This window comes from Chinchilla lanigera, unplaced genomic scaffold (genome assembly GCF_000276665.1).
Source record: "Chinchilla lanigera isolate Chin_1 unplaced genomic scaffold, ChiLan1.0 scaffold00020, whole genome shotgun sequence".
Taxonomy (NCBI): domain Eukaryota; kingdom Metazoa; phylum Chordata; class Mammalia; order Rodentia; family Chinchillidae; genus Chinchilla; species Chinchilla lanigera.
The window spans coordinates 29,762-54,043 of record NW_004955421.1 but is presented as its reverse complement, the minus strand read 5'-3'; the positions used below and the strand labels follow the sequence as shown (position 1 = coordinate 54,043).

Sequence of the window (24,282 nt, the reverse complement as noted above, 5' to 3'; positions counted from 1 at the left end):
CCTCTGAAAAGGAAAGAGAGAAAGGAAAGGGAACTGCTTTTTCTTTGTCCTTTCAGTTCTAAATCATAACTACGCAAGATAAGGTATTAAAATTTGTCAAGCCCTGCAACCCGAGTTAAATTCATCTAATCCAAATATCTGAAATACTAACCCTTATTATAACAAGCTAGAATGGTTAAAATCTAGTCAGTCACCATTTGTCAAAGGAAAATAAATTTGCAGTGAAATCTCATAGCATATATTATTTGAAAAATGGCTAAATATTTAATAATGTAATTTCTTTTAACAAACTGAAGAGAGTACTGGATTTTAAAATTAAAAAACAAAAACAAAACACCCCAATTTTATTTGATTTATCTACAATCCAGAAAAAAAGTTAAACCTGTCAATTTTTGTTGGGTGTGGTAGTGTCTCTATAAATCTCAGCAATTGGGAGGCTGAGGCAGGAGATCTTGAGTTTGAGGCCAGCCTGGGCTACAAAACAAGTTCAAGTCCAGCTTGAGGTACATAGTAAGCTCCTGTCTCCGTTTGTTACTGCTACAGTTTTCCCCCAGAGTACAAGTATATCCATTACTAGCAGAGAAGGGCTTGCCATGAAAGTGCTTGTGAGAAGTATTAAGTTCTAGCACCTCCTTCCAGAGGAAGGGACAAGTCAAGTGTGGACAGTGTTATGTGGGGAGAAGTTATTAAGGTAAGTGATGCACTCCGTATGGCTCTCCTGCAGCTTCTTGTTCACCTCTATTTGATTCAAGCTCCAACCTTTACCGAAACGCTGACCAAGTCTTCATTCCTTGTGTGACAGCCTTCTGAATGGCTGAAGTTACTATATTTTCAGATTAAGATACTCCTTGATCATTTACTTTGCGTTTGTTCAATTAACAGAAAAAGCAAAGAAAAATGTTGATGTTTCAAAGAACATCTTCAAAACATCGAAAACTTACAGAACGGAAGAAAACACTCATGAGTGACAACGCCTCCGAGACTGGCAGGATGTGCCCAAAAGGTCTGTGTTCAGAAGCACGGTTTTGGGCCGGGGAGACAGCTCAGCGGTGTGGCTCTTGAGCTCAAGTTCAGCACCAAAAAAAAAAAAGCAGCAGACTGTTGTGAAGGTAGAGGGGCCACTGCACCGCCCGCGCTAAGCGCGCTGCGGGGGCAGTGCTCAGTGGAGGGGTGATGGGTGAGTGGGGGCGGCCTCCGGCTCTGGCTCCTTTCTCTTTCCGCTTCCCCGCTGCCATCTCAGGCTCGGAGCCGGGGAACCTGAGGGCTCTGCATCGTGCCCATCCCCCACGAGGCGCGGGGTCAAGTACTCGGTACCGGCGAGGGACACCTGACACAGGGCCCTATCTAGGGCGCAGGGAGAAGGCCGAAGTCAGGCGGAGGAAGGGCGGGCGCGCAGCCCTCGCTTAGCGTGCAGGAAGCCCTGGGTCCGCCGAGTCACAGAGCCGTTATGAAACCCGGAGAAGTATTTCAGTCAGTGCTTTCCGAGAAATACGTAAGCACACAAAACTGCTTACTACAAAACTTCCGGAAAATGCCCATCCAGGCCAGTGGCGCACCCTTTCCCTCCCTGGCTCCGGGCGAAGTCACTCGGACCTCTGGATCCCGAGGGATGCGCGGACACAGGGCATCGCGCCCAACAACTCCGAGGCCTGAAACCCGCTTGCTGGAACGGGTTATTCCCTGCCGCGGCGCAGGCGCAACGGGGCGAGGGGGCCCGCAGCGGAGATCCACCCCTGCACGCCCGCCGCCTGGCCACGCGCCCGCGCAGCGCCCACTGCGTGCTCTCTGGCAGCCGCCATCGGCAGGGCCAGTGCAGTCCTTTGGGCAGGAAGCCTGGACCGTGGAGAGGGGGTACATGCCCCACCAGAGTGCCCACATGGCCATTTGGGCTTCGTGTTTTTTTTAAATTTTATTTTTTTGTGTGTGTTTTACTTTTTTGAGACAGCGTCTATGTACTTTAGGCTGGCCTCAAACTTAAAGTGATCTTGCCTCAGCCTCCCCAGCCCTGGAATGACAAGCACAAGACGTCATGCCTGGCTCTTGAGTGTATAGTCGGAGCAAATCTGATTATGTGCTCTACAAGCAATCTCAAACTCGTAAAATACAGAATATTTTCTTTTTTGGGGGGATGGGAGTTTGAGACAGGGTCTTGCTATGCAGTTCAGGCTGACCTTGAACTTACTGTGTAGCCCAGGCTGGCCTGGAACTCACTAAGATTCTTTTACCTCAGCCTCCCCAGTGCTGGGATTACAGGCCTGCACCACCACACCTAGCTAAATTTTTTTTTGTAAGCCGTGACAAAGTTTACTGGAGAAAGTAAAAGCGAAGTGTGAGGAAGAAACTGGCTTTGCAGAGAAAGGGTCACCTTAAAGTCACAGCATTTATCTCACTGTAGATTTCAAAGTAGGCCCATGGGCAAATTTTCCAACTGAATGAAATGAGTGGCTCTCTGCAGATTTGAGTACTTCAGGAACCAAGGCAATATTCTAGTGTGTGTGTGTCTGTCTGCCCATCCATCCATCCATCCATCCATCCATCCATCCATCCATCCATCCCTTTCCTGACCCATGGTTTTATTTTACTTTCTGCTGTGCAGGAGTTTGAGCCCAGGACCTTCAGCATGCCAGGCAAACCTTCTACCATTGAGCTGTATCTCTAGCCCTGATTTGTGTGATATTAACATCTCTTAAATTCATCTGAGCCTTACAGTTAAAATGTTTAGTTGATTTCTGGGACATTTTCCCAATTTGGGGACAAATTTTTGTTTTAAATGTGAGAATATTTTAAAAGCTACACTGATTTTAACAAAGATTCCACACTGCTTCAACAGTCTCCTGGTCAAGTATGGTGGTATACGCTTGTAATCCCAGCACTCAGAAGGCTGAGGCAGGACAATCACTGTGAGTTCGAGGCCAGCCTGGGTGACAAAGTGAGCTCAAGGCCAGCCTTAACTGCACAGCAAGACCCTGTCTCAAAAAGACAAAAAAAAAGTTATGTTAGAAATTGGAAAACAGGGCTTTGTATTGGTGTCTTGGGTATTACAGCACAGAGGGTTAAACTCTAACTGCCCATAAAAACTAAACTTTACACTAATCACACATATTTTCAATCACATAAAAAATTTAGGGGGCTGGGGATTTAGCTCAGAGGCATAGCACCTGCCTGGCAAGTGTAAGGTTGTGAGTTCGATTCCCGATACCAGGAAAAAAAAACAAAAAAAAAAACCAAAAAACAAACAACAACAAAAATTTAGGTCAGAAATAGATGAAACCTCTAAGAATTCCATAATCTTACTAAGAACCAATATGCTCAGACTCAGCTGGCTCCTGTATTACACTTCCCTTTAACATTGCATTGGGAGCTTTCTCTCTCTCTCTTTCATCTTTTTGAGACAAGGTCTCATTATGCAGTTTAGGCTGGACTTGAACTCACTTTGTAGCCCAGGCTAGCCTTGAACTCACAGTGATTCTCCTGCCTCAGCCTCCCTTGGGCTAGGATTACACGCATGTACTACCATGCCTGGCCATGCATTGTTAAAACTATGACACAAATCTTTTAGGACTTCTTCCTTTAGCCATTTGCCTCCACGTCTCCACTGCTACTGCCTTACACAGTAATCCTGGTCTGTGTATCTACCTTAAGGTTCCTTCTGTCTTGTTCCATTTCCTTTCTCCCATCTGCTTCAATAAGAAAAAAAAAAAAGGTTAATACATACCAGAGAACCCATCTTTGTCTTGTTTTATGACGTGGAATTTTCCTGTATCATAAAAGGACACCCTTTCTCCTTTTCCACCCTTAGAATAAGAGAACTAATTTTATTTTCTCTGGAAATTTCTCACTAGTAGTACTCATGGGCTCTCTGAGAACCTCCCCTCCTGGGTGTCCTTTGCCTCAATGTGACACTTAGAAGGCAAAGTTAAATTACACAACTCTGCAGATGTTCAATTACTATGGGATAAAATTTTTCTTAAACTGTATGGGTAAATAAAGCAAGAATAAGATTAATACTCATTCAAATCAACCTGTAGAAATTAAGACAATTTTTTTTTTTTGTCTTTCTGAGACAGTTTCACTATGCAGTTTAGGCTGGTCTTGAACTCACTTTGTAGCCCAGGCTGGCCTCAAACTCTCAGTGATCCTCCTGCCTCAGTCTCCCAGAGTGCTAGGATTACAGATGTGTGCTACCATACTCAGATTCCCAGCTTGCTTTCTTTCTCTAGCTTTCTCACTCTTTTTCTTTCCTACCATTCTTTATTTTATTTAACTTTAGTTATTTTTGAGACAAGGTCTCGCTATGTAGTTCAGGCTGGATTTGAATTCACTATGTAGCCCAGGCTGGCCTCAAACTCAGTGATCCTCCCGCCTCAACCTCCTGAGTGCTGGGATCACAGGTGTGTGCCACAACGCCTGGCCAAGGCAAATCTGAAAAACATTTTTTTCATTACTTTCTTCATTAAGGATTTGCCTTACATGGACATAATAATGATCATAGCATTATTTGTAACAGTAAAAGCTGAAAACATTATAAACCACTAACCATAAAACAATGTTTAATAAATCATTCCATATAATGAAACTCTATGAAGCCAAGAGAAAGAAATAGAGCTACACACTGACACAGAACAATCTCTGAAGATTTATTGCTGGGGGCTGGGGATTTAGCTCAGCGGCATAGTGCCTGCCCGGCAAGCGCAACATTGTGAGTTCAATCCCCGGTACCGGGGGGAAAAAAGAAAAAAAACAAAAAAAAGATTTATTGTCAAACAGGAAGGTATGGAGCAGCAAGGACACTACAAACTTGCTGATGTAAAACAGCACTATATACCCATATACTGGGATACTAATGGGAAATGTCAGTGGAGAGACATAAAAGAAACCACTCCTGGGGCTGGGCATGGTGGCACACCTCTGTAATCCCAGCACTCTGGGTGGCTGAGGCAGGAGAAATGCAAGTTTGAGACCAACTTGGGTTTCTTGGCAACTTAGCAAGACCCCATCTCAAAACAAAAAAATTGGGAGCGCAGTGCAAAGGCCCTGGGTTTAATTCCTAGCACCACAAACAACCAAACTACCAAAAAACCACCCAGCCAATGCTCCTTGGTAGAAAGGAGACGAGACAGGATAAGACTTACTTCACATTACTGTATTTGGATTTTTACCATCTAAAAAAAATAAAAATGGATGACCTTTTTGTTTGTGGTGCTGTGACTTGAACTCAGGACCTTGCTCTTGCCGGTAGGTGCTATACCACTGAGCTATAATCCCTGGCCCCTAAACGACCATTTTTTAAAGATGTATTTGAGATGCTGGGATTCAACCAGGGTCTCAAGCATGCTAAGGTGTGCTCTTTCCCACTGAGCTATACCCTAGGCTGTACAAAAACCTTTACAGAGTATAAAATGTTGCTGGTTTCATAAACAGAGACACTTGCACAAAACATCAGATATGTTGGGGGTGCAGAGTACTTTTTTTTTTTTGAGACAGGGTCTTGCTGTATAGTTCAGGCTGCCTCTCAACTAACTATGTAGCCCAGGCTGTCTGGGAACTTGTGGCAATCCTCCTGTCTCAGCCTCCCGAGTGCTGAGATTACAGGAGTGTGCCACCACCCTTGGCTGTGAAAAGAACTCTTTATGACAAAGCATTTATAATCCATATCATTCTCCCAAGCTTACTGTATTACTCCAAACCTAGGTTTGCTTTACTTCTTTTTTTAAAATTACCACTCAGGACAAAATCTAGCACTAGATTTATTTTAGTTATATGGTTGGAATTTGACTGCTATTCAGTTATGGAGCACTAGTGGGGAATGAACCCACCACCTTCCCCAGCCCTTTATTTTTTATTTTGAGACAAGGTCTTGGTATCATTAAGTTGCCCAGGCTGGGTTCAAATTTGGGAATCCTCTTGCCTCAGCCTCCCAGAATACTGGGATTACAGTGCTTTTTGTTTTCTAGTCCTGCTTTCTTCAGCCTTTTTCTGTTTGTGACAGCTGCTCAGCTTATTGGAACACTCATTCTGTTTTATACACTGAGGTGCTGCCTAATTCTAGGGTCACCAATAAAGGACATCAAAATAGGTTCATTTTCAATAGGTGCAGTGCTCCTTTTGTTTACATACTCACTTCAAGTTTTCTAGTTCCTGTTTTCTCAGTGGAGAAGAAGGTGGAGCTGGAATCAATTTATCTCCATCATGGCTTTTACTGCTGAAATAGAGACAGACTCTTATTAAGAAAAGAAACAAATTTAATGTTAAATCTGTTTCTCTTTCCCCATTCCCATGCAAGTGTTTATGATAATGTATAAGACAAAACAAATTTGGTATCACTACTATGTTTTTTTTTTTTTGGTACAGGAATCGAGCTCAGGACCTTGCGCTTGCCAGGAAGGCGCTTGTGCCACTGAGCTATATCCCTAGTCCCACCACCAGGATAAAACTATAGGTGTACTGTTTTCTTTCCCGCTAGGGAAAGAAATACAATACTGCTTTTAAATAGTCTCTAACTTGTAGGGCCCTGTAGAACACACCTGAAATCTCACCTGAAATCTCACCTACTTAGGCAGGAGAAGCACAAGTCCAAGGTCAGGCTAGGAACCTGTAAGAACCTGTCTCACTTGGTCAGAGAATCTAGAAATCAGTGGCAGAATAACCTAAATTTGACCTCCATTACTGCAAAAACCCCCAAGATAATAACAACAACCAAAGAAACAGCTCAAACCAAACCAAAAGCTGAGGTGGAAGCTGAAGCAGGAGGATCATCTTGAGTTCAAGGACAGCCTGCACTACATAGCGAGACTCTTCCTCAAAACCAACCAACCAATCAAAAAAAAAAAAAAAAAAACAAAATAAAAAACTGAAAACAAGCCTACTACAAATCACTCCAATATTTTCACACATTTTGTTTCAATATTCAGACTGCCTTTTATCAGCTACAGTAAAAAACTGAACAGATTTTTTTTTGGAGACAGGATCTCGCCGGGTAGTTCACACCATCTTTGAACTTACTACATAGCCCAGGCTGGCCTCAAAATCATGGCATCCTCTCGCCTCAGCCTGCTGAGTGCTGGAATTACAGGTGTGCACGACTGTGCCCAACTTTGCACCCCTTCCCCAGGGTCTTGCTAAATTGCTCAAGATGGTCTCAAATTCCTCATCCTCCTGGCTCAGCCTCCGAAGAGCTGAGATTTCTGGCCTATGCCACAGCATCTGGCTTTTTCGTTTTTTTTTCAGACATGGTCTCATTCATTAGTCTAGGCTGGTCTGAAACTCCCTATGCAGCCCAGGTTGGCCTCAAACTGGTCACCCTCCCTTCCTCAGCCGCCCAGGTGTTGAAATTACAGGCAGTTCTCCTGAATGTTCTATAATAAACATTTAAAAAATTATAATCCAGAAAAAAAATGCTGGGCAACCCATTTGAGACCCCTCCTGTCTCTCAAGAGCTATTCCTATTCCCCATTCCTATTCTTCCAATACATTTTCCTACTCTTAACCTCCAAATTAAAAAAAAAAAAAAATGCTTGCCAGTGTTGGTGGTGAACACCTGTAATCCCAGCACTTGGGTGGCTGGGCAAGAGGATCACCGTAAGTTCGAGGTCAGCCTGTACTACACAGCGAGAGACCCTGTCTCAAAAAAAGTACCATGTATAAAATGCAGAACTTTCTCTATATAATGGTGTTTATTTTGTTACTATTAGGTAAGTTCTCTCAATTTCTATATTGTGGAGCTAAGGATACAGCTCAGTGGCACAAGCACCTGCCTGGCAAGTGCAAGGTCCTGAGTTCGATCCCTGGTACCGCAAAAAAAAAAACAAAAACAAAATTCTGTATTTGGTGTGATTTTTACTTTATACCAGCAAAGTAGAAAACACAGAAATATTCTGGGGGTTAGTAGTTTACAGTATGATAAGAGAAAAGGCACAGAATTATAAGAAATAAGACACTATAGGATTTAAGTATTTTTTAAGTGTTAAAAATGCTATCTTTGATAATCACAGGACTTGCTTGTCTTGAATGCACTGTGTAGTCCTGGCTGGACTCAAACTCCCAGCGATCCTGCCTCAGCCTCCCGAGTGCTGGGATTATAGGCGTGCGCCACCATGCCTGGCTCTATTTCCATTTTCTCCCTCAAGGATATCTCTTTACTTAACCTTCTTTTATATTGAAAAAATATTGGAAATATAGTCTCTTTTGTTATGGTTTAAAACAGAATTTTGGAAATTCAGGGGGAAGGCTCCAGGAGTTTATCAGAAGGACAGGTTTGCCGAAGAGCGAGGTGACAGGGCTCACTGTACCTGCAAGTTTCGCTGTTCTCGCCGCTCTCTGTGTTCCCTCCAAGCTGACTGCTGTTTTTAGACCCATTTTCCTGCTTTGGATCTTGCTGTTCTTCAGATAACAGCAACAAGGCGTTTCTGAGACAAATGGCTGCAAACTCCATGCTGGCTACAGGAATAGCTGAAGACTGCCCATCACTTAACAGAACAAAACCACATTAGCTAACTTGAGGAGATAACACTTTCTGTTATCAGTAACAAAACCAATCAATGGTTATAGAAACTTTGTTCTTTTTTTTTTTTTTTGGAGGCAGGGTCTCGCTATGTAGCCCAGGTCAACATAAACTTTGTTCTTTGACTGAAATTTTAGTTTCTTTTCTTTCTTTTTTTGTGGTGCTTCACAGCCTATTCTATTGGCTAAGCATATTATACTGCTAGTTCTGACTGGTAGAAAATTTTAAGTTTTTTTTTTTTTTGTAGTGCTAGCAATTGAGCCCAGGGCACCAGTCATGCTAGGCAGGTGCCTCACCACTGGGCTACAGTTCCAGCAGAAATTTTAATATGAGGAGTAAGAAGAGAATGCTAAAGAATTCCAATCTGGAATCTTATATATAAGATTTAAAAAGCATAAATAATGAGTTGTAAGTATATACATTATATATACCAAGAATGGGTGACAACTGCAGTGTCAATATTAATGTACAGAAAATTCGCAAATGAGGAAAAATGTAATGAAGGCCAGGATGAGTAAAGTAAGAACGGGAAAAGGAAAAACGTATTTTCACATCTGAGCCTTGTTTTGGTTGATCTTTGCTTTCAAACATACTTTTGGCAGGGCATGGTGGCGCATGCCTATAATCCCAATGCTGGGAGGCTGATGCAGGAGGACTGCTGCAAGTTTGAGACCACCTTGGGCTACATATTGAGACCCTGTTTTAAAAAAAAACAAACCAAACCGAATCAACCAACAAACAAAAAACAATTCAAACCCTCCTCCCAAAGGAACAGTATTTGTTTTTTTTTTTTTTTTTTTGGTTTTTCTCCGGTACGGGGAACCGAACTCACGACCTTGTGCTTGCCAGGCAGGCACTTTGCCACTGAGCTAAATCCCCAGCCCCGGAACAGTATTTGCATATACCCTGTACATACCCTCTTACATGCTTCAAATCATCTCTAGAGCACTTGCTGTATCAAGCACCATGTGAATGCTATGTAAATGGCTACTATACTGTACTGTTTGCGGATAACAAGAAAGTCTGTACATTTTCAGTGAGGATATAATTTTCTTTTTGTCTTTTTTGAGGCAGGGTCTCACTATGCAGTGCAGTCTGGCCTTGAACTCACAGTGATCCTCCTGAGTGCTGAGATTACAGGCGTGTGCCATTAGTCCGGCTCAATTTTTTGTTCTGAATATTTTCCATTTGTGGTTGGTTGGCTTTGAGAGATCAGCTTTGGGCTGACAGCCATCCTAGAACCAACCCTGCATGGTACCCGAGATGTGATTGTCTATAAAGAGAGATATCACGGCGCCCTCTTCTGGATATTCTGAACAACAACTCTGAATCAACCACAGTTTCTTAGGGCATCAGCAATTCCAAACACCACCCATGGACTAGTAAATCAAAATGACACATCAGGTAACATTCATTATGCCCCATTTTAAGGTCTGTTTACTGGAGTGGTAATAAACCAAGTTACAAAGCAAGTACTCCTTTGGTTTTTTCTTTTTGTCTTTTTGAGACAGGGTCTCGCCCTGCAGTTCAGGCTGGCCTTGAGCTCACTTTGTAGCCCAGGCTGGCCTTGAACTCACAACAATCCTCCTGCTTCGCACTCCTGAGTGCTGGGATTACAGGCTGCTGAGATTACAGGCATGCATCACCAGGCCTGGCTGCAATTACTCTTTTGAAATGATAAATTCTAAAGCATATTTTTACACATAAGTACATTATGTGAAACACTTTCTCTTTGCAAAATACTTACTTATATACAGTATTCTGTATGGACTGTGATGCCAGAACTATTTTACGATGATAGCCTTGACCAACGATAGATTGTACGATTCCCTTTTTACTTGGAAGACCTTTAGTTTCTTGCTCAGAAGTCTACAAAATACAAGTAATTTTAATTAAATTTAAACTGTAAGATGTAATCTGAGGCTGGACATGGTGGCACAAGCCTGTAATCCCAGTACTTGGAAGGCTGAGGCAGGAGGATCACCGTGAGTTCAAGCCCAGCCTGGGCTACATAAATGAGTTTAAGGCCAGCCTGACTGCATAGCAGGACCCTGTCTCTAAACAAGAAAACCCTAAAAACACTAACCCCCCAAAACAAAAAACATTTCCCTGATTCTCTCCCTCCCTTCTTACCTCCCTCCCTCCGTTCCTTCTCTCTTTTTCCCTCTGAGATAGGGTCCTTGCTAAGATGCTGAGTTGCCTGCCAAGCTTGGGCTCAAATTGTGATCTTCCTGCATTAGTCCCCCAGAGACCTGGAGTTCTACCACCAGGCCTGCTTTTGTTGTTTCTTGAGACAGGGTCTTGTTATGTAGTTCAGGCTGTCCTTGAACTCACTCTGTAGCCCAGGCTGGCCTCCAATTCATGGCAATCCTCCTGCCTCAGCCTCCTGAGTGCTGGGATTACAGGAGTGTGCCACCATGCCTGTCTTAAAACATAGATCTTTTCCTTCTTAACTGAAAGTATTAAACTTCCAGCAATATATAGCCTTTACCAAACTATCCACATTAAAGTTTACATGGACATAATCTTGCCCCCTAAGAAACTGAAATTCCAAGCCACAGAAACATTTAAACTGAAAACAGTAAAGGCTACTTTTATATAAGTACAGTGTATCTCCTCTCTTCACTGTACTTTTTAAAAAGCTTTTAAAAAGTATTTATTTTATGGACAAAGAGTAAGCATGGTCTTCCTTGAGTGGATGTCCTGGATAATCCATCGAAGGAAGATTACTTAATCCAACTTGATGAAGCCCATGTCCTCTGCGTACTGATGGAAACTCTGGCAGCACATGCTCTGGCCACATCTGGATCAGACTCTGTTGGTTTGAACTGATGTGGCAAGAGCGAGAGCCCTGGCCAAATTTCCTCAGGTGGCTCCCGTACAGCTGCTGGTGAGCCATACTGCTTCCAGGGGTACACGAAGGCAAAAGGAAGAAGCTCCCATATGCACATGCCCTTCAGATTTTTCCCAGACACACTTTTACCCAGAATGCTGCACTGAAAGGTGATGCATATGCACTGTGACAACACTCCTCTCTTCACTCTAAATCCCCAGTGTACCTTCAATGAGGAATCCCAACTACTCATCAAACAGACATAAAATTCCCTAGGACTGGGGAATGTAGTTTAACATTTGTTAAGGCCCTGGGTTTGATCCCTAGCACCATAAAAACAAACTCCAAATTCTCAAACTGGAGCCCATGAATGTGAACTTGCAGAATTAAATTCTGCCTCATAAAGTGTTTTCACATTATGCAAAGATTTTTTCCCCCTTTTGGTGCTAGAGACCAAAACCAAGTTTGTACTGAGCTACATCCTCTGACTAGTTTTGTATTTAACTTTACTACTGTTATACCTACTTATATAACTTTTAATAAAACAAGAATTCTCTTGTGTATTTTTTAAAAAAATTACACAATGCTAAGAAATGCAACTGCTGTGATTCAAATTAATTTTGTGTACAGGAAGTGACTAAAGTAGACATTCTGAACCATTAATGGACTTCCCTTCTAACTTCTCAGTGGTCATGATAGATTTACAATGATCCATCCAGAGACTCTTCCTTGATCCCTTGGGCTACGCAAATGGATCTAGATGGTTATATCTGAAGACATAACAAATGAAATCAAACTGGCCCATACAGAATGGAACTAAAATCTCACATTAATCAACCGGATCTTCAATCACCAATAGCCAGTATTATGGTTTATTATCTAAAATGTTCCCTAAAGCCTCATGCACTCCCAGGTAGGCCTTTTGGGTATGACTGGATCATGGGTGCATAACTGGATTATTCCACTGATTGTATTAGCATAGTTCTGGGTGTGGCTGGGTGGATTTACTAAAGATAAATCCCACCCTGGGTGTGAGTGCCACCAACCAACAGGTTTGTAGCTTGAATGGAATAAAATGAAAAAGGGAGGTTCACTGCTGCTGCTTTTTTGTGCCTACCTTGCTACAGACTGTTTCTTCTCTGCCATGCTGCCCTGCCTTAGATCCAGACTATGGACTAAAACCTCTACAAATTGTGAGCTGAAATAAAGCTTTCCTCCTGTAATTTGGGGGTGTTGGGTATTTTGTCTCAGCAATGAGGAAGTAACTAAGACAGTCAGAAGGTGTGATAGACTAGTTTCAATGAGAAAGAATCATACGTTAAGATTCTGGACCTGTGTTTTTTGCCCAGCAGATCTCTATGTATTATACACTGCCCAGGTAGCATGAGCCCTGCCTCTGACAAGAAAAGTCTGAAACAATATGTATCAGGTCAACAGGAAAAAATGACTTCCATATCCCCAGTTTAACAATTAAGTCAGCATTTTATTTCTCAAGGTACGAACTGCTTTGTTCAGCTTCCTTTTTGTGGTATGGGGAATCAAATCCAGGGGCGCTCTACCACTTAACTATAACCCTGGCCCCTTAATTATTAAAATTTTGAGACAGGGTCTCATTAAGTTGCTCAGGTACACTCAGACTTGGCTGTTCCTGCCTTAGCTTTCTGTGTAGTGGATTACAAAAGCATCCTTTCTGCTTGACCTAATAAAAACAAATTCATGGAATTTTACTTGGAGTTTATCATTTTTCCTGCTGGGTTTTTCTTCTCTTATTTGACAGTGTTTTAGGGGATTTTAAAAAAAAACTGTATTTGAATTCTCCTCAAATATTGTGCAGAAGAAAGAAAAGTATAGCCAAAGGTAACAACAACAACCCCCAAAACAAACAAACAAACAAACAAACAAACCCCAACTAAGCCAACCTGGAAGTACATGCCTATAATCCCAGGACTCCAGAGGCTGAGGCAGAAGGACTTCCATGAGTTTGAGGACAGCCTAGGATACATAGTGAGTTCAAGACCCACCTAAATTACATAGAGACACTGTCTCAAAACAAATGAAACAAAACAAAACAAAATGATGAGAACAAAAGTTATTTCTATGTGTCATCATTTTGAAGTGGTGTATGTAATTTTCAGCAGCCTTTTTATCAACACTGGCTGCTTCACCATGCCTAGTTATGCTATGAATCCCAGGTTCTCACTTTAAAATTGTGAAACCACCCCTTACTAGCAGCACAAAATGCCTATTGATGGAGTATCCTTTATGAGCTCTGCATTTATGTCCCTAGCTTTTTCACAAATTATAGAGTCAGGCAGGTTAATATCTACCATCTGCCTTTCATTTATGTGCACTAATAATAGTGTTCCTCACTTGTCTAACACTGTTGGCCATGGCTTACTAATATGAGTAACACCTTTAGCAACATTAGCTTCCTTACCCAAATCTTTTCTCTGTAGGATTGTTCTTTTTTTGGTCTTTTTTTGAGACAGGGTCTCACTATGCAATTCAGGCTGGCCTTGAGTTCTTTTTGTAGCCCAGGCTGGCCTCAAACTTGCAACAATCCTCCTGCTTCAGCCTCCCAAGTGCTGGGATTACAGGTGTGTGCCACCATGCCCAGCTCTCTAGGATTGTTGAGATAGTGGATTTCAACTTGCTGTTGATATGAGGGAGATCAGTCACATGAATGCCACTCTCGTATTTCTCCACAATTTCCTTTTTTTTTTGTTTGTTTTTTGAGATAGAGTCTTGCTATATAGTTCAGGCTAACCTTCAACACACTATATGTAGCCCAGGCTGGCCTCAAACTTGATCCTCCTGCCTCAGCCTCCTGAGTGCTAGGATTACAGGTGTGCACCACCACGACCAACTTGGAGATTTTTTTATTTTTCAAAAGTATATACTGGAGTTGGGTGTGGCACCACGTACTTCTAGTGCCAGCACTCTGGCAGGCTGGAGTGGGGAGAAATGAAATTATACCTCAAAATTAAAAGAGAAAGTATAATTTCTTCCTATAATTATTTATCAGTTAATTAAAAAGTTGCCTGATAAGAAAATTTTCTGAGGAGAAGAAACATGGTGACATAAAATCCAGCAGCATAGCATAGTCTCTCCAGCATCTAGATGCATGGCATCTGTAAAACAACAACTTAGCAAAAAGAAAAGAAGAAAAAGCTGGGCATGGTGGCACATGCTTGTAATATCAGGACTCAAGGAGGCTAAGGGAGGAGGATCAGCTGAGTTCCTGGAGGCCAACCTGTGCTATACAGTGAGTTCAAGGCCAGCCTGAACTACATAGTGAGACCCTGTCTCAGAAAAAACAAGCAAAAACAAAAACAAAAGAGAAAGAAAAGAAAGAAGTAGAGAAAAACTTCAGGAATTAATAAAAGGGCTGACAAGAAAACTAGAAATCACAGAGAAATTAGAGAACGTGAAGGTAACAGAAGGATAGTCACTCAAACCCAGGACTGTTTTGGACTCATATCTCTTTTTTTCCCCTTTTTTCATTTTGTTTGTTCTTTTCTGTTACTTTTATCTAATTGTAGTTTACTTCCTCTTTAATTGGATGCTTTATCTCAGTTTCCTCCTCCTCATCCTTTTTTTTGACACATGGTCTCTCTATGTAGTCTGAGCTGGCCTTGAATTTGTGGTGACCCTCCTGCCTCAGCCTCCTGAGTGCTGATCCTTGTGCTTCAGCCTCCTGAATGCTGGGATTATAGGCATGTACCACCATGCCCAGGCTCATCATACTTTCATTTTTTAAATTTTACTTTGTTTTCTCTGATCTATCTCCTCCAGTTTTTATCAGTACTACTACTAAGCTTTATTAATTTTTATATGTTTAGCTGACTATGCCATTATTGTTGAATTTTTTCCTATTTTAAATAGTAGTACAGTTGTTGCATTTAGTAGACATTTACTGTGTATCAAGATTTGGTTTGTCTTTGTGTGTATATCATTACAGTCATGCCCCACTGTAGAGCAGTTCACTTATTGCAGCTTCACTGTATCGTGGGTTTAAAAAAAAAATCTAGTTCTGTATTGCAGAGTTTTCACTATATCGCGGAGTTTTTGCAATATTGTGGCATCTCGTGGTATATAGGTACAGTGATGCTCTTCTTGGCTGTGCAGTATATTCATCTCATCATCATCATCACCATCAGTACTGCATAGCTACATAATTCATGATCTTTATCATTCAACTTGAGTATATTTCACTGGTGAGTTCCCATATAGAATTTTACATGTTGTTAAGTTACGTAGGTTTAAGAGTATAGAAAATGTTTAAGAGCATATGAAGTGTTTATGAGAGTGTGGGAAAGGTTAATAAAACGTTTATAGGAGTGTGGGAAGGGTTTATAAAGCCTTAAAATATATATAAATAATAAAATAAATATGACACTGCTACTTCATGGATTTTCACCTATTGCAGGGGTCTCTGGTACATAACGCCCATGACAGGTGAGGGATCACTGTATTGTAAGTTTCTTCTCTCTTGTTAAGGGTGGGTGGTACAAGGCTAGCTTTTATTGGTTCTTATGTCAATACCCAGTTTGTCTTTGAGTCTATTATTGTTGTTGATTTCTTTGCTACTGCCAGTGGCGGCACAGTTGTTGCTATTAGTTGGTTTTCACTGTATGCTAACATCTGGTTTGTTTTTGTGTCACCAACATTACTGTGGTTTGTTTCCAGAGAACTGGGTAATGGGCCAATTACACTGCACTCTTCCCTCACCCAAATTTTTTTTTTTTTTTTTTTTTTTTTTTTGGTTTTTCTCCGGTACCGGGAACCGAACTCACGATCTTGCGCTTGCCAGGCAGGTGCTTTGCCGCTGAGCTAAATCCCGAGCCCCTCCTCACCCAAATTAAAGGAGGTAGCTGGATGCTGGATAGGGGCAAAGGCCTGTAACTGTTATAGGCAGCTGAGTTAGGTAGAAATACTATAGGCAGTTAGACAGGGCCAGGCCCTTCAAGGAGCCAGTATGGAAGATGAGATACCTTGCAACTGTGGGAGAGACAGATACCTTCAGCTGTGGGCCAGACCTCAGGGCAAAAAATTAAACAGATGCGCTCACATACTAGGGATAGCCATCAGGGATTGATATTCTAAATAGGTAGCAATTACCTTAAAAAGCCAGGAAGAGTCACTAACTGAATCCCCTATAGAAAAGGCCCCTGTTTTATATTCATGCCTGCTTGCTACGGGACTCGCTTCCCCATTTAATCCTGATTTAATCAATTTTACCTAAACAATTATCCTTGTAATCTTATTGGCTGATCATAGTTTTGTCCCACCTCATGCCCACCTAGTAAGTTCCCATGTTTTCTACCTTGGACCTGCCTCACCTTGTGGTTTTTTTTTTCTTTTTTTTTTGGTTTGTTTTTCCCGGTACCGGGAATCAAACTCACGACCTTGCACTTGCCAAGCAGGCGCGGTGCTGCTGAGCTAAATCCCCAGCCCTTCACCTTGTGGTTTTGCTCTATAAAAATCCCTGAGAGACAGAGTCCTGGACAACCCACTTGGGCCCCTCTCCTGTCTCCTCTTGGACAGAAGCTCTCTTTCCCTCAATAAATATATTCTCACTGTGTGTGATAGCGTACACCTGTAATCCCAGCACTTGGGAAGCTGAGGCAGAAGGACCATTGCGAGTTTGAGACCAGCCTGGGCTACAAGGTGAGCTCAAGGCCAGCCTGAACTGCACAGCAAGATCCTGTCTCAAAAAGAAAAAAAAAAAAAGCTGTGTGTGTGTGTGTGTGTGTGTGTGTGTGTATACATACACACACGTTCTGCTCTTAACCTCCACTGTTCCTAAAATTCCATTCTTCGATTTTAGAGAACATGAACTCATCCCAGATATCTTTCAGGTTGTGAGTTTCTTTCCCTATATCATAACTAGCCATTCCCAGAGCATAGCAGCAGAAAACCGACACTAACTAAAGAGAGCTTCTTACTGGTAATAAGGTCTTTCCACTTCAATTTACCCTCAACCCTCAGCATTCATGTGCACATGCACGCACACACACACACGAAACATGAAACAATAGGGAAACAACATGCCTTCCAAAACTCCCAACACCCCTAAAACTGATCCAAGGGGCACCAGTGTGGAGGAAGTCAAGAGCCAAACACCTAAATCACATGAAGTGATAAAAGAAAAAGAAAAAAAAAAAAACCAAAAAGATCAATAAGGTGCTCCAAAAGCTCAAAAATGACATAACTAAACATGTAATAGACTTAATAAACAGAATGATCAATGAGCTTAAAGACACTAATAAAAAGCTAGTTGAGATAAGCAAAATGATAATAAAACAGCAATGACTAGGTTAGCAAAGAATTACAGTCCATGAAAAGGTTCTTTTTTTTTTTTTTTTCCAGTACCAGGAATTGAACTCACGACCTCGCACTTGCCAGGCAGGTGCTGTGCCGCAGAGCTAAGTCCCCACTCTCCCCTCATGAAAAGGTTCTTAAACAGAATTCCAGGAGATGAAAAATTCTTTTGCAAGTATGGGCAGTGGAAATGACCAATGAGGACAAAGTGTCAGAGCTAGAAGACAGGGTGCTGAGTGCTGAGATTAAAGGATGTGCCACCATACCCAGCAAGGGGAAAGAATTTAACATACAGATATTCAGAACCCCAAATAGCTAAGATCAGAAAATAACTTCCCCTTGACACATTATGCTGTCAAATCCCTGAAGGATCAAATCCAACACAAGGACGGAATCTTTTTTTTTGTTTGTTGGTACCAGGAATCTCAGGACCTTGTACTTGCCAGGCAGGCACTGTGCCACTGAGCTATATCCCTGGCCCACAAATGGAATCTTTAAACCTGTCAAAGGCCTGTAATCCCAGCACTTGGAAGCTGAGAGAGGACAATGACTGTGAGTTTAAGGCCAGCCTGGGCTACAAAGTGAGATCCTGTCTCAAAAAACCAAAACCAAAAAACCTGTCAGAGAAAAGCAACGAATCACTTATAAAGGTGAATCCACTAAATTATACCATACTTAACATAAACCTTAAAGGCCAGAAGACTAGAGCAAAGTGTTTCAAGACCTAAAAGAAAACAACCTCCAACCCAGACTAATATATCCTGCAAAATTATCTCTCAAAATTGGAGAAATGAAGTTTTTCCACAACAAAGAGCACCTTAAGAAATTCATGACCATCAAATCAATACTCTAAAAAATTTCCACAGATATCCTAGAAAAGGGAAAATGAAGCCAGCGATGTCAGAAACAGTAATGAAATGACTTTAGGTTGAGCAGATAAGCAGAAGGGAAAAAAAGGAATTGGCAATAGGAAATAATGCAATGACAAGAATAAGTAAGTTTCAGTAATGTCTCTCAACATGAACGGTCCCCACTCAAAAGATGCAGATTGGCAGAATGGGTCAAAAAACCAAAACCCAACAGTATGCTGCATACAAGAAACACATTTAATCCAAAGAGAAACTCAGACTAAAAAATCCAAAGGAAGGAAAAATGCTATTCCATGTAGTGGGAGCCCTAAAACAAGCAGCAGCAGCTATCTTACTATCAGACAAAGTGAACTTAAGCTAACACTGATCAAAGGAGGAAATAAAAGTAAAAGCCCCAAGCACTGAAGTAAATGGAGTTTATGCAGTTCTTTCCGTGCTCCATTATTAGTCCTTCTCTCATCCTTGGTGTATGCACTATTCCCACACCAACAGATCACAGACCCTGTCCCAGTAGCCAGCAGATCACTGTTCTGAAAGACAGGACCTTCTTACTGGCTTAAACTCTTCAAACTGCCATACTGACCAAGAACCAGGCTGTTAACAAAAGACTTTCTTTTTAAATTAAAAGTTTCCCTGAACTATTAAAAAACAGCAAATTATACAACTCAATGAAGGTTAAAACAAAAATGAGGTCTTACATATTCCCAAGTATTTTCTGCTTTCCATATAAGAAATGGTGGAGACGAGAAATAGTTAAAAAACTTAGCCAAGCAGCACTCACCCCCTTATTGGCAGCGATGCAGCATTCAGCCAGCCGTAACCACAGGCGAGGATTTGCATGATAAACCTGAACAGCTTCGATCAGACACTCGAAGGCAGCAAGAGGCCTTCTGATGTGAAGAAGCTGAATCCCACAGTTATACAGTAACTCATACCTCTTGTTGGTTAGTAAAGTACACATGGGTCTTCCTGAAAATTTTTTGCCTAGTGATAAAAATTTGATGAGAATAAATTATTAAAGAATAGTATTTATTCTAGTAAGTCCTTGAACCCTACCATGTTTAATACCATGTTTAATAGTAGCGGCCACAATCTGAAATTGCAATAGATTTCACCAGTGGTGAAAAGCTCACAGACATTCCCCAGTCATCTCAACTGTTATGCTGGCAGCGACAGAGATGTCTGCTCATCTGCCAGCTATGCAGGCAGCAGTGCTTTGGGAAAGCAGAGAGAAGAGTAGCCACTCTCACACCTTGGAACTTCACACCTTCCCATATTTTTGGAGACCACAGGAAGTTTATTCCCATTTTCAGCTTGGTTAACTATTTTATCATCATGTGTGATCACTTATTCAATGATTCATCATCTATAATAAGACTACTTGTTATTTAGAATGCATATCAGTTAAACATGTTTTTATTATTTTTAAAATTAGACAACTGACTAATTTTAAACTGGGATCACAGGCGTGCACCACCATGCCCAGCAGCAATACTAATTCTGACTAATCAAATATGGTGTGTAACATTATCATGCAGGAGTACTAACTTCAAACGCATGAAAAGAGGTGGGCGAGGTGGTGCATGCCTGTAATTTCAGAACTCTGGAGCCTGAGGCAGGAGGATCGTTGTGAGTTTGAGACCAGCTGGGGCTACAAAGTGAACTCAAGGCCGCCTGAACTGCATAGCAAGACCTTATCTCAAAAAAAAAGAAAAAAATGAACTTAACAAATTTTTTTGTAATTCAGAATTACTCCTCCTGGGTATAGTAGTGCACACCTGTAATCTCAGTTCTCAGGAAGCTGAGGCAGGAGGATTGCTGTGAGTGCCTGGGCTACATAGTGAGTTTAATGCCAGCCTGAACTACACAGCAAGACTCTGTCTCAAAAAAAGGAGAAAAAAACAAAACAAAAACCTCAAATCACTCCTAACACCATATTATTTAGAGCAGCAATATCTACTAAAAATTCCCACAGACAAATGTGTTGGGCAGCATCAGTGTCAATTGCATGTAGGTCTCCAAGCATTCTGACCTGTTGCTTGTCCTTTAAATCATGCTTTTTTTTTTTTTTTGTAATTTAATTTAATTTTTTTGGTCTTTTCTTCCGGTACCAGGAATTGAACTCATGACCTTGCACTTGCGAGGCAGGCGCTTTGCTGCTGAGCTAAATCCCCAGCCCTAAATCATGCTTTTATCAAGCAGTAAAATACAAACTGTGCCTGACTGCTGGGCTCACCTGGGTCAGCACTCGCTGCACTGAGCTGTGCACAGACGCTGTCGTTCTCTTGCAGTGCTTTCTTAAAGTAGAAAATTCCCAAATTGTGCTTACTCATGGCGAAATGGATGCACCCAAGATTATTCCAGAACATACATCGCAAACATTCACCTGAGAACACAAATAAATTTGTTCACAAAAACTCACACTCTTGCTGGGTGTGGAGGCACATGCCTGTAATCTCAGCTACTCAGAAGGCTGAGGAAGGAGTAGTGGAGGTTGGAGGCCAGCCTGGGCAACTGCATGTGACCATCTCAACATAAATACAATAAAAAGGACTGGTGATGAGGGTCCATGCTGTCTGGGCTCAATTCCCAGTATTAAATAAATAAGTAATTAAGTATTTTGAACCTTGACGTCCCTTATACAAGATGGATTATATCTAGGTTAATTCTGCTTGCAATTCTATTTAGTCCTTGGAGAATAGTTTAGGAGACAATTGAAATTTAAGAAATATCAGAAAAAACTTTAAACTCCCTTGTTTTTTATATCTCATTCACTCATTTATTTTGCAGTACTGGGGAATGAACCCCAGGTCTCTGCACTAAACTACATTCCCCATTAAAACATGAAAAATCAGAGGGTGTGGTGGTGCACACCTAGAAAAGAGGTGGTGCAACCCCAGCTGCTGGAGGTGAGACAGGAGGACCACAAGTCCCAGGCCAGCCTGGGCACTTTAGCAAGATCCCATCTTTAAGTAAAAAAGAAACAAATGCTGGGGATGTAATTCAGTGGTACAGTCTTGCTTAGCATGTGTGAGGCCCTTGGCTCAACCACCAGGAGTGAAAGGAAAAAAACCCCCCAAAATTTGGCACGGTATTGCAACCTAAATTAACAGCACTCTGGAAGCTGAGGTAGGAGGATCACAAGTTCAAGCCTAGGCTGGGCAACTAACTGAGAAAGACTGTTTCAAAATTTAAAAGAAAATGGGGCTGGGGATACAGTTCTGTGTGAAGGCCTTGGATTCAATTCTAACTCCAGAAAGAAGAAGAAATAAGGAAAGAAAAGAGGAGGGAAAGGAAAGAAAAGGAAAGGACGGAGAGAGGGGAAGAGAGAGAGAGAGGGAGCGCAGTGCAGGTGGGCTGGTCATACAGATGTAGCTCAGCATTCCCTGGGTTCAAAAAAATAAAAATTCAGAACTCAAAACCGGTATCTAGAACAAAACACTTCTAGGAGGATTACAACAAGCTGCTTTTCTCATGTGCATGCCTTTAGTGCACTGAAGGGTAGGTGGTAGAAGGTTTGAGTGTGTTTCTATGTGTACTCTGTATGTATTTGAACAGAATCCAAAACACTAGAACAATCAAAAAACTCATTAACTTTTTGCTTTTCTTTTCTTTTTGGTGCTGGGAATTGAACTCAGAGACTCATGTATGGTATCCACATATTCTGTAATTAACCTATACCCACAGTCAATTGTTTGCACTTTAAACTTCATGCAGTACAAGCATTTTTAATAGTTTATCCTCATTTCTTGAGTAATTTTCTTTCTCCCTCTCCTAAAATAGCAATGACACAAACCTTTATGACAGTCACAATTCAGACCTTTCATTTTACCTTTAGGATCAAGCAATTAACTTTCTAAACAGAGTCAAGAATAGATAATTATTATTTTCCTAAGTTTATTTATTTATTTATTTTTGTCTTTTTGAGACAGGGTCTCACTATGCAGTTCATGCTGGCCTTGAGCTCACTTTGTAGCCTAGACTGGCCTCAAACTTGCAATGATACTCCTGCCTCAGCCTCCTGAGTGCTGGGGTTACAGGTGTGTGCCACCACCCCAGCACTATTTTCCTAAGTTTATAGAAATAGTTTTGATATAATTAATGGTCTAAAGAAGCCACCATATTTACTGCTTTTATGGGAGAAAGGGGAAAAATAAAAGTATTATCTCATTTCCTTAAAAGGTCTTACTTCACAAAGCAAAAAAAGCCCAAGGATCTTACTCCCTGGACATAATTTCCAAGTTAATATTAGAAACCAAAAAAGAAAAAATAAGCAAGGTTAAGGAAAAGTGAAAGAAAAAAGTAATAGGACTTCTTATAAGTGGAAACAAATCATAAACTAAAATTCCAGGAATTTCTGCAGCAGAAATATTAAAACATTTTCACTTAAAAATTAGCAAAAAATCTCTCTGAAGAACAGTCTAGGGCATGGGGGCTGGGAGGTAACGAAGTACAGATGAGCCAGGAAGATAACTTTCTTTTACCTGTTTTCATGAATCCTGGATGCTCAGCAATGTTTGAACTATTTAACAGTTTTACAGCTTTTCGATAATTACCCCTTAAGTACTCAAAATTGCTTTTAAGAAACAGAGAGGGTGCAGACTGTAAAGAAAATATAAAAGGTATTTAAAGTTTGTTTTCAGATGCTAATGCAAGATCATAATTATACTCTTACCTAGGTATGTGTTCAAGAGCATGAATGAATCTATTAAGTCATGGACACAAAAAAACTATATATGGTCTAAATTTTTCACTGCTCTTACAATCTAAAAGACTACAAACTGTTTAGGGCTGGAGATGTAATTCAGTGGTAAAATACTTGCCAAGTATGCAGAAGACCTTGAGTTCAACCCTCAGTACCACACATCCAAAAAACAAAACAAAGATAAAATTATATATATGTTTATTTTACATAGTTTCAGCTGATTATTTCACTTGTACTGCTAATTGGAAGCTAATTTAACTTTTAGAGACAGGGTCTCACTGTGTTGCCCAAGGTGGCCTCAAACTTACAGGCTCAAATGAGCTTCCTTCTTAGCCTCCTGGGTACCTGGGACTGCAGGAGGTGTCTGCGTTTGTTTAGTTGGAACCCAATTTAGGAGCACAAACTAGGTCTTCTTTCATTCTAATGGTTATTAGAGACACTAGTGATCTTTCCTATTTCTAAGAATACAAAATACAAATGTACCTTTCATTAGGACTCAAATAATCAAATACTTTTTCCAAATAGAAATAAAAAGTATCATCCTATGAATGGAAAAATTTTGCAGTAGCAAGTCTTTTTTAATGAGCACTAATCTTGTCTTTTAACAGATCATGTTCTGGATTCCAGATCACCTTGCCCTTCTAAGAACCCTCGCGGAGCTAGGCATGGAGCTGCATCTCTGTAGTCCCACCTACTGAAGAGCTGAGGTGGCATGGCCTGGGCAACTTATTACCTGTTCTGAAAAGAACAGCAAACAAAACAAAGAGTCCTCACAGTGGAAGGGCCTCTAAGAAACAGTACTTAAGAATATAAAAGCAGCCAGAGATCCAGGAGGACAGCAGTAATCCTTGCCTTATTATTTAATTCACTTTAACTTAAAAATGGGCTTTACTTCCTTCTAAATTCTAGGTCTCCTTTGGTCAGCCTTGTGTACAGCCCCGCGCTGTGGTCACTAGGAAACAAGGGTTTTCAAGGCTGACACTTTTTTTGGTGGTGGGGGCAGTACTGGGCATGAATTTGCAATCCTCCTGCTTCAGCCTTCCAGAGTACT

General features: G+C 41.2%; 1 protein-coding gene, 1 long non-coding RNA gene and 1 pseudogene across 6 annotated transcripts in view; 1 reads left to right on the top strand and 2 right to left on the bottom strand.

Annotated features, from left to right (window-relative positions):
* Cnot10 (CCR4-NOT transcription complex, subunit 10) overlaps positions 1–24,282 on the bottom strand; it is a 66,448-nt gene that overhangs the window by 15,211 nt on the left and 26,955 nt on the right. For 4 of the 5 annotated variants that reach the window (XM_013513774.1, XM_005383627.2, XM_005383625.2 and 1 more), the window contains 6 exons: positions 23,011–23,128; positions 20,763–20,912; positions 19,308–19,510; positions 10,248–10,369; positions 8,289–8,465; positions 6,122–6,202 (listed from right to left, as the gene is read on the bottom strand). In XM_013513774.1, the coding sequence (XP_013369228.1) occupies positions 6,122–6,202; positions 8,289–8,465; positions 10,248–10,369; positions 19,308–19,510; positions 20,763–20,912; positions 23,011–23,128 (851 nt within the window). The remainder of the gene's footprint in view (positions 1–6,121; positions 6,203–8,288; positions 8,466–10,247; positions 10,370–19,307; positions 19,511–20,762; positions 20,913–23,010; positions 23,129–24,282) is intronic. The other variant, XM_005383626.2, reaches the window with a different exon arrangement.
* LOC106148432 lies at positions 320–24,067 on the top strand. Its single transcript, XR_001233866.1, has 2 exons — positions 320–1,003; positions 23,840–24,067. It is a non-coding gene; the product is annotated as an uncharacterized LOC106148432 (long non-coding RNA).
* LOC102014055 lies at positions 10,889–12,370 on the bottom strand (annotated as a pseudogene).